Consider the following 11,204-nt stretch of genomic DNA (forward strand, 5'->3'; position numbering starts at 1 on the left):
AAAGAAAGAAAGAAAGAAAGAAAGAAAGCAAGCAAACCTTCAGGAGCTAGAGTATCATTGGTGAAACCCTACTGGAGAAGAAGTGTAACGCTATAGAATAAAGGAAGGGGTCATGAACCCATGAACCAAATCCTCAAGACCTTTGTCATGTGTAACTCCTGAGACAGGCTGAGGATGGGGTGTATCTTCGGAAAGTTCAGTTCAGAAAGGTCTTTCTACAGATGTAGCCTAAGACCATCTGATCTGGATTTAGTTGTAATCCATTATTAAATCCCTTTGAGAAAGTAGTAGGTAACTGACATCTAAAGTTCACATTCTGAGGTTTCAAACTTTTTTTTTTTTTTTTTTAACGTGGGCCCATCACAGGGATTCTAGGTCCCCATATGGAAGAGAAAGTACAGCACTTGCAACATCTGATGTCTAAGACGGTGCTTGCTTGCTTGCTGTCCCTCCTACGCTGTCAGGCAAACACCAAACCAAACAGATGGGCTGTGCACTATGCCCAAAAGCTAGTGTGCTTGGAAGAAATTAAAAAGAGCTCATCTCAGAGGTGGGAACTCTCCATGTAGCAGAGCTGGTCTCTGGTACCCTCGTTCTCCAGCTGGTTAGGATTAGGAGGATTTGGGACAGTCTTAGATGTTAAACTCACTTCTGAGAGCAACAAGATCTCCAGAGGATCTTGCATGTTTCCTCTTGGCCTTGAAAGAAAATCAAGGCCTACAATTACATGTGGAAAGGAGGGAACTGCTGTTGTACACTTGGGACGGTTAGACATGCTGCCTTTCTTACTTTACACAACATTTAATTATCTGGGCCTGATTTTCCCAGAATCCCATGGATACTGATAAGGAGAGTTTGTGTTTCGCCTATCATGAAGTCTGAACCAAAAATAGGGTTGTTAAATGTAACTTGAACTGCTCAGGTATGCTGAGTACGACTTGTTTGTCATTCAACTCTTTAGGAGGTAACTTGAACCAAACTTTCCTAGTGGGTGTGCCAGGAAGCTAGTTGTCTATAGAGAAGTCTGATATCTACCCTCTAGCCCCTTGTAAACATCTAATTTCTAATCCTTCCTACAAAACGACTGTGGGAAGGCCCTCTCTTGCAAATGGTTTCCCGGTATCTCTAACAACTAATGAACCTCCAACTGGAAAGCCACAAGGGATACCAAATATAAGAACCCCAGCTCTGCAGCAGAGCTAACGGACAACATCTTCACTTGGTACGGCAGCTGAGAAATGATGCTGCCGGAGCCTTTCATTTTTATTAATGTGGGATTGGAACCCCACCCACCTCTGTGCTGCTTCTCTCTGCACATGTGATGATGTGGTCATCCCACATGCTCATCACTAAGGAACTTTATCGCCTCCCACACTCCATCCTAGGAGCCTTTCTCTAAAGAGCTGAGTGTGGGAATTGGCTTCAAGTCAAGTCGACGTTATTTTTTGCAATCCTCCAGCTAGCTTACTTGGAAATGTCAGCGTGTTGGGACATGTGCTTTCCCAGCCGAGCCGAGGGGTCTGCCCATATGGATTCACAGGGCTGTGCAAATGCACTTGTGTATTTTTTTTCACGCAGATACACGTACCCATAAACACACAAGCACACAAACACAGATGCTCAGGCACTGCGAAGGAGCAGCCTTTGGTGCCTGGAGCACTCTTAGGCAGCTTTCCTAAAAGTGTCCCAAAGTTAAGTATGTATTTACATATCATCTGCACGGGACTCCACACTACCAGGTGTGAGCAATAGAAACATGGTCTTACACCACCAGATGCCTACATCCTCCTCCCCACAATCTGTAGATGTGTGAGGTTGCATGGCACAGGAATGGCACATAGAACTGAAGTCACCTAACAACTGGTGTCACAACAGCAAGATTACCCTAGATTATCTGGGAGTCCCAGTGCTCTGACAATACTTCTCAAAAGTAAAAGGGAAAATAAGTCAAAGTGCCAAGATGAAGGAATGATTCGTTAAGCTATTGTATACTTTAAAGGTGAAGGACAAGTCATGAACTAGGCATTCAGACAGCCTTTAAAGCTAGGAAGCAGGTTCTCGCTTGTAGCCTCTAGAAAGAAGCTCTGTAGAGACTTACTTTGTAGAAACTTTAATCTTAGCCCCATAAAACCCACACTGGTCCCCTCTGGCCCATAGCAAAGTGATGTTGCTGTAGACATAGGAGTTTGAGACTGGCTACACATACACCAAAAGAAGGACAAAGCAGTTAAGGGAGAGAAACTTGTTATAGTCCCTCTTCCTATACCCCCACCATAATTCTAGAACTTCTAAAGATGTGTGAGGGCCTGTGAAAGAATCAGGCCTGTAGGGAACTTGCTGGATCATTCCAGTTCCAGCCTTCCTCTCTACTTCTATTCTAACACCTGGGAGGGACTGAGCTCAGAGACCAGCCTAGACAAGACACACCTCAACTGGCAAATGTTTTTAAAATGTTCATCCCAGCTCCTCAGACCTTCTGCTTATATGCAGGCATGCCGGAGAAAGGAGAGGCCTTCATACCTTTGTAAGCTCTCCTAAGAACTGTGATCTTCTCCTAGCGGGTTATCAATTTATGATGAGTCAGTCCTAGTACCTGGTGTGGGGAAGATTTAGGATGCTTGTGATTGGATTCAGTCTTGCTGATGTCTTCCCACAATACACTGTGTGTCATCTCATCATTGCTTTGTAATGGCAGGTGGAAAACATATGGGAAAAATGTTTTGGGGGAAAAAAAAGTGCTAGCTTTGTTTATTAGGAGCCCTGCATATTATTGTATTGTCACTGTGATTTGCTTAGACAATCAAAGCTCCCCACACAATACTACAAAGCAGACAGGGCTTTTTATCTCCACTTTAGAGAGATGTTGACAAACTGGCTTAACACCCTTGCTCAGTTAATAGCCCAGCTGGACTGTAAACTCAGAGCACATATCAGAATATATTGTAATAGAATGCATATATCAAAAACCACATTTCTGGTCATTTTGGAATCTTTCTTCCTACGTTGCCCTTCTGGAAGGACACCTTGATAGAAGGCTTAGGGTCACTCTCTTTCCTTTTAGGTGGCTGTTGAGAGCTTAAGTGTCTAACACAGCCTTTGGCCAACTGGTAATCTTCTTGCCAACCTCACCAGACTGCCCTCCCTTGCCCTCCCACCCCCAGAGCATCTCTGGTCAAGTTGGAGAATCCCAAAGCATTAAGGCTTAAACTTACAGCCTGCTAGATCCTGTCATAAGCTGATTTTACCTGTGATTTCTAAGGGTAACCTTTTGTAGTTGTTCATTTCCACTTTGTTTTCTGATAACAGACTACCCAGTTTCATTGGCTTTTCTCTCAACTCATTCCAAGCCTTTGCTCTGCCGTCTGAGAAGTTGTGGAAGCTTAGGACACCTGCTCCATTCCTTAGTCACATCAATTCCAGCCACAGCTTCCACTGCATTTTTCAAGATATGTAGCTTTTTCTATGTCTGCAAGGTGCACAGGCATCCAAGAAAACTCAAACTTGAATGTTTTTTTTAAAGATTTATTATTATACATAAATACACTGTAGCTGTCTTGTCTTCAGATGTACCAGAAAAGGGTGTCAGATCTCACTATGGGTGGTTGTGAGACACCATGTGGTTGCTGGGATTTGAACTCAGGACTTTCGGAAGAGCAGTCAATACTCTTACCCACTGAGCCATCTCCCCAGCCCAAACTTGAATGTTTTAATATCTATATAATATGTTCTCAAAAATTCTTTCTTTCCCAGATCATTCCATGGGCAACACAACCAGGTCAAAAGTATCAACCAGGTTTCCAAATAATTCAGCATCAAACTCTTTGCTTGCTCTGTGCCATGGCCTGCCTCCCTCCTTCCTTCCCTCCTTCCCTCCCTCCCCCTCCTCTCTTCCCCCCATCCCTCAGAAATTTTAGCACAAATTATCAGGAAAGCTCAGTTTCCATGTTGCTGCTACAAGCTGGATTGCATACTTATTCCAGATTCTTTTCTGCTATTCCATTGAAGCACCTTCCTTTGGGATAATAAGCTTTAGCATGTTCCAGAGTCATTCAGTCCTGGCCATGGCTCTCTTCTGCTAACTCCCAGTGGTAGGGAATTACTAGGCTATATGATGTTACCCACATTCAGTTGAACATTTTCTTTTTAGACAAGGAACGTCCAATCCTGTTTAATAAAAGCCAACCACTACCTGAAACAGTGTGATAACTCAGGACTTTTGGCCTTGATTTGGGTTTGCAATCTAAGAAATGCAGTGATTCCAGTCAAACCTGAGAACCCCTAGCTCCAAGGTCTTTTTTAATCTCTAGATGACATTTATGACTCAGTCATTCAATTGTACAATGGGAAATGGCGAAAGGTCCTGAGCACCATGCAAGGTGGCTCAAGGTGTTTGTCCTCCTGGTACCAAACATAAGTACACATAGAGCTCTCATCCCTTTCACCCTTTCAGAGAGCTTGCTTCTTTGACAGTGTGATCCACATAATAGCTCCAGCAGCCACTGTGGCATGTTCACTCTCCTGGCTGGGCACTTCTCCGCGGCCGTGGCACATCTTTCTGTTGGATTCCTATGTACACCACCACAGAGTCAGCACCTCATGTGTTCCCTGCCATCTGTCACAGCAGATGCAGAGACTGTAACACTTCGGCTTAGGAGGGCATCCAACACCCTCGTGGGGTCTTTAAAATTCACAGCTAACAGTCGGAATCTGTGCTTACATGAAACCCCTCTTGAAGTCAAGATTTAGCAGTTGGTTTCTATAGTAACGTTCCTCATCAAGTCTGAACTACTTGCAATATATATGGCCAAACTGGTTTGAAGAGAAATGAGGAAGAGGAAAGTTTGGTGGATTCCAGAAATGAGGATCTGTTGAGAGGCAGATTTTGGATATCCCCAAACTCTAGCCTGGTATGTTTGAAAATTCCTGATTCTCTGACTTAGGGTGGCATATGCCATTATATTGGAAAAAGCTTTATCTGTTGTCAGCAGTGTGTCCCCACATGGTAATAAGTGATGGAAGCGTCATGTGGAGATAATGACAATGAAGGCAATTTAAGGAGGTAAATGCACTGTACAAATGGTAGGTATTTACGTCATTAGAAAAATAGGTCTCTGCTTGAACTCAGTGTTGTTGCTGAATTTATTTTTATATGTTTTGTGGTAACCAGATATCAAATGTAGAAGATACTCTTTTCCTGTTAATCCTTAATCCTAGGCAAGAGAGCCAACTGAGGCTGTTCTCATTTTGTGTTTTTGTTATTTTGTTTTTGTTTTTGACTCAGGATTTCATGTTGTCTGGGATGGCCTCAAAATCACTATGTAGCTGAGAAGGACCTTATGTTGTTGACTCTTCTCCTTTACCTCTTCAGTGCTGGATGGGGTTACAGGCATTCTCTAGGATGTCTAGTTCATATGGTGCTAAGAATTGAACCCAAGGTCTAACATGCTGGGCAAGCACTCCACCAACTGAGCTACAACCCAAGGTCCAGTTGAGACCAATCTGAGAATCAGATAGATACTTGATAATTTCATATGATAAAGTCCAGCTTCTTAGCATCCTATTCTTGTCTAATTGGCAATGAAGGCAATCAGGAGAGTACATTTCTGAAAGGAAAAGACACAGTTGAACATTTAACCTATTAATTTGCTTAAATATCTTAGTATTGTGGGTTTTGCTATAGATAAACAGATAGAATGTGTATTTATTGAGTGTGTGTGATATGCATTCCATGTGTACACACATATGCAGGTGTGTTTATGAGTATGCATGTGAAGTCTAGAGATCTGCTTCAGCTATCTTCTTCTATTACTGTCTATAGATTTTTAAAAAAATTGACGCAGGGTCCCTTATTGAATCTAGAGTTCACCCCTTCTGGTAGATTGGCTGACCATTGAGTTCTTTACTCCCATCTGTCTCTAAATCAAGAGCTACTGTTACAGGCACTCATTGCCTTGTCTGGTTTTTATGTGGATGCTGGGAATACAGCCTCATCTTCTTACACTTGAGCAATAAACACTTTTCCACTGAGCTACATTCTCGGGCTAGACATTTTAGTTATTTAAAATTTGAACCCTAATGTGATAGTTCATGTTGATTGTTAACTTTACATGGAAGAGACAAGTCTCTGAGTGTGTCTGTGCTGCTTATTTAGATGAGAATAACTGAGGCAAAAAGACCTGTGATATACATCGAACAGGTACTGCTCCAAAGGCTCCTCAATTGGATAAAAATAATAAATCCAGCTGAGATCCCATATTCACTCTCCTTCATTTCTTGGCTGAAGATACAACCATGCCACCATGATGGACTGTAGGGATGAGCCAAAATAGCCCATAAATTGTTTTGCCTATTGTTTGCCACAACACAAGACAAGCAATTAGTCCCCACAGTATCTATGTAAAACCTACTTGTTTGAGATCAGCCTTATCCTTGGGGGTTTCTGCTTTCTTTGGAATTCTTAAACCATAAAGCCTTATTCTTCATTTACTTAGCTCTGGAACCTGCTTTTAAAAATCTTATTTCTATTTCCTTTTATCAGACAGTGACCATCATTCGCAGGCCTTATCACTGGCCACCTAATTTCAAGCCGTATTTCAGATGTTTCACTTTAAGGTCCATGGGCACTTGTAGCTGTAGCTCAGTACCAGTAAAGGTAATAAATTTGGGCCTGAAGTAGGTCAGTAGGTTCCAATATAGCTTGTGATTCTAAAGTCAGAATTTGCCATACATGAAACAATGTACTGATCTCTAATACTCTAGATTCTTCTAAAACTACCAAGTTCCCCATTTTTTACTATGCCCACCAGAATGTGGAGCTGAGTGTGGTGGGGATGGAGGTCAAGTGGCTGTTAATTGGTATAGAGGCCCTGAGAGGAGGTAGCTTCTAGGTGGATCTTAAAATGCATGAGCAAAAACCTGAAACAAAACTTGCCCCACTCACACAGTTAAGACTCTTCTCCTCTATTGGAGTCATTCTCTTCACTTTTTTATTAAGTTTTATCTTTATAAAGAGGAAATAGCATTTAAAGCTGTTGTTCTATTTATATCCATCTGAAGTTTCCCTTCCTTGGGAGATAAATAGACTGGATGCATATTGTCTCCTCGGGATTTGGCACCTTTGTGAATTTGTTATTTACAAATTTCGAGAAGTCACACTTCGTTATTGCACTGGTTAAAAATTAAATAACCAGCCATTGGAAGATGAAGAGCAAAAGTTTTAGTGTAACATATCACATGGCTCAGAGACAAGCAGCACCAAGCAGACACATCAGGAAGCAACAGCTACTGTCTTTATGTACTCAACATGGTGGTGGTTGATAATCCTCTGGGAGAACTCAAGTTTGCTTTTTCACTGGATGAAGACCATGTGAACCTGCCTTGGAAAGGCTGATATCCTCAAATTGGAAATCAAATATGCAATTCCAGAGGGTTTTTGGAACCTCTCAGTACACAAAAATAAAGCAAACAACAAAAAAATAGAAAACTAATGATATGGAAGAGTGGGAAGATTCTGAACAATGCAGACTTGTAGATACTTGTTTACTAGCTTCAAAAGATAGGAGTTTCCACTGGGAAAACTGGAGTTCCTACAAAAACCGAAGAGGATTTTGCAACCTCCTTGAATTACCAAAGCTGTTCTGTGGAATAATTGTGGCATGGTGATAGTATCTCAAGTCATATAGTCATAGGTTCAAGTATTAAGTGTGTCATTTTTGAGAGACTGACAAGTCTCATATGTTGTTCAACCTTTTGTTTTGTTTTGTTTTGTTTTGTTTTGTTTTGTTTTGTATCAGCATAGTCTTGTAACAATACCTAAGTTTCACATTCTTAGAAGGACCTCAAATAGATCACAAGTGCAGACTTTAATCATTAACCATCACTTGTTAATTGTCCTACAGTACCTTAAAATTGAGAAAATGAACATAAGTGTTTCCTTTCTCAAAGACTCGCTGGTCTTTGTGCTTACAGAGCATATTCTCTAGGTCCTTTGCAGATGTAAGGAGACAGATACCTCAATGTATAAAATCATCATGCATTGGAAAGTGGGGCAGTTCATCCATGAGGGTAGTGGAGAGGGGCATTGGGATACAATGGGATTGTGTGTATCCTTTATGCTATTTTTGAAGTCTGTGTTTAATTTGATCATTTCATGTCAACTTACACAATCACTGACATGGTAGTTGATCTACTCGTGTTTCTCTCTTCCTCCTACCCTGATCCTAAGGGGAATGCCTGTGCTATGAAGGCTACATGAAGGATCCTGTCCACAAGCACCTTTGTATTCGGAACGAATGGGGGACCAACCAGGGGTAAGTGAGATAAATTGCCAGTTTCCCATATCACTGCTTTCTCACACAGACATAGTGGAAGCAACAGTGCAAAAAGAAGCAGAGCAAATGGGTGCTTGTACTCTGAACAGTCCATAGTAACAGTGTCATTGTGCCTTTCCATAGTCATGCCATTGCCAATGACGTCCATGCCACCTTCTCCTCCCTTTTCGAGTCAGGAAACGATGTGTCTGACTTGTGGTCCTACAACTTCCAGCTGTGATCTGGAAATGAAGCTGCCTTTCTCTTCTTTTCTACTCCACCTCCATCCTCCATCCGTGAGAATTGCTCAGGCAGAACTTAGCTGCCTGACACATATGAAGCCACATAGACTCTGCAGTAGCTCTCAGAGCTTGATGAGTCCTTCAAATGACTGACCAGTGACTAACAGGAGTCAAAAAAAAAAAAAAGAAGTTCCCAGCAGCACTATCAGCAGGGGTAACATACAAGATCTCAGGAAGTGCTTGGCACTGAGGAAGAACATTTGTGCTGGTTCCCCAGTTACCATTTTTTTGTATGACTTTTATTTGCCCACAACTGCATGTGACTTCTGAAAAGTAGCTACTTTATCAATTCCTTTTTTTTTTTACATTTTTGAATGTTTGTATTATAATAAAACATATGTAAGATAAGTTTACCATGTTAGTAGGTTTTAACCCTATTAGTCAATGAAATTAAGTAAAGCATATCGCTAGGGAGTCATCACTACTATACGTCTTATGTTGTGATGATTTTGAAAAGCAGTTTTTGGGTCTTGGTTTGAATTCTGAGAGCTCACTTTCTGCATTAAGCAAATGGAGAGAAGGTTCAATAAATGCTAACTAATAATAGCAATCAATGGGGTAGGGAGAATCAGAAGGAAACCAAAGCAAAGAAAGGCATGTGGGTGAGTGATCGATTGGACTGCAAATTAGATCTGTGTTGGCAGCCTGACAATATGAAAAAACAAACAAATAAACAAACAAAACAATGTCATTACTGACATTGCCCTAGAAACTCTCATTCTTGTGAGATCCTGTACATGATCCTGATGAGACCAAACCTAGAATATTGAGTGTAGCTCTGGACTCTCAAAGCAATAAATATGGTGACAAATGGGTGAGAGTTTGGAGAAGAGCAATAAAAATGATTGAGGAGCCCAAGGGAGTGATTTATGATAAGGGGCGGGAAGAACTCAACTCTGATGACTTAGCCAGCTGATGACTAGTCAAGGTGTGATAGATGTCCATCGCTGTGGAAGAGGGCAAATGTTCTGGAACCCAGTTGAAGTTGAGGGATAAGAACAAGAGTAAATGAAGTCAGGAAAAGGAAATCTTGATCACGGGTCAGAAAAGTTAGGGAAGTCCAAATATCAGGAGATTTTTGGGTTAGTGAGAATGAAGGGTGCCTTGGTCTGTATGGAATGCAAGCTTATATCAGGTAGGCAACCCACAAATTATAAAGCAAAGTGTTTAGAGAAGAAAGTAGAGGGTTGGCTAATAGATGTTGCCAAGTTAGGTATGATATGAATATAGAATAGCATTCACTGGTTAAATTCTGAGTTTTCCCCAGACTGTTATTCCCACTGAATTGTTTGCACAGTTGCTGTGAAGCCAGCCTTTTGGCTTATGTGATGACTGAGAATCTTAGCTGGCCATGATTCTGACTGAGTTAAATGTTGTAAGAGGTGATGGATAACCACCTCTCTATCTCATAGCCTGCAATCTTGCCGCTGAAGAAAACAACTACGAGATATCATTTCACGTTTGCTCTAAATGATCCAGCCTGGCCCTCTGCCTGTGATTGGATTTGGTGGTTAATCGCTCAAGCTTCCATATCCCTAGCCTTGTAGACATATCGCGTGAGGATGGGCCTGACTTCACTTGGTAATTGTAAAGCCTTTGTTATTCCCTATGGCTGGATGTAGAGACAGTCTTAGGATGCAGACAAGAGCCTCAGGGGGAAATGGTAGATGTGCCAGCACTGCTGTCCTTAGGAACAAAATAGACTAAAGCACTGAGCTGCAGACTGACGAGAACATTAGCCCCAGGAAACAGACAAAGACACCTAATCTGTCATCTCCATCTCTAATTTCCATTATTCTATGATCGTCACTGTCTATGAGGTCTCATTGTGGACAATAATAAAATTATAGAACAACTATTAGCAGGATGGAGAGGAGTGAGTATCTTGAGGACATAGAAGCAGGAGTGATAAGAAGCTTGAATTTATATTATAATACAACGTCAGACAGATGGATGCAGTTTTCCTCCTGAAATAAAAACATAAGTGAAAAGTAGAAGATGCCATACATTGTGATTTAAGTCAGGGCACCAAACTAATGCAATGTTTCTTTAGATGATTTCCCCCAAATTAATCGAAATTGGTTTGAATGTAAAGACTATCATTTGAACTGAAAACTGCCTGACAGATTTTTAAATGATGATACATATTAGAGCGTTATGGGAAAATCAATGGTAAGTCTGATTTTCCTGGAATTTTCATTTAATGTTCTAGAAGGTGAAGGTGATGAGCCCACATAAGGAGTGCTTATGTTTTCCTCTTAACATTCTGATATGGCATACATTAAGACTGCAGTAGGTTTATTCTAGGCAGAAAACCCAAATCCATGTCCACTAATGGTTGAAGTCATTTGTGAGAAATTAAGGTTGATAAGCAAGGGAAAGGTGGCAAAAAAAAAAAAAAAAAGCATTTGTGATTTCCAGAGAAAAAAGAAAATTGATCAAGGACATGGACATTCATACAAAAAGTTACAAGTGAATGCTTCTGTGAGGAGGATGAGTTACATCTGAAACTCTAGGCACTGTTGCCTACTCTAGCTCATATAGTCGTGTGTGTGTGTGTGTGTGTGTGTGTGTGTGAGAGAGAGAGAGAGAG

The 11,204-nt window shown here is 41.2% G+C and overlaps 1 protein-coding gene across 2 annotated transcripts in view; it reads left to right on the forward strand.

The window, feature by feature from the left end:
* Nucleotides 1–11,204, forward strand: part of Astn1 (astrotactin 1) — a 320,538-nt gene that overhangs the window by 151,961 nt on the left and 157,373 nt on the right. For both annotated transcript variants that reach the window (XM_021198865.2, XM_021198866.2), the window contains exon 8: nt 8,225–8,309. In XM_021198865.2, the coding sequence (XP_021054524.1) occupies nt 8,225–8,309 (85 nt within the window). The remainder of the gene's footprint in view (nt 1–8,224; nt 8,310–11,204) is intronic.

This window comes from Mus pahari, chromosome 5, assembly GCF_900095145.1.
Source record: "Mus pahari chromosome 5, PAHARI_EIJ_v1.1, whole genome shotgun sequence".
Taxonomy (NCBI): Eukaryota; Metazoa; Chordata; class Mammalia; order Rodentia; family Muridae; genus Mus; species Mus pahari.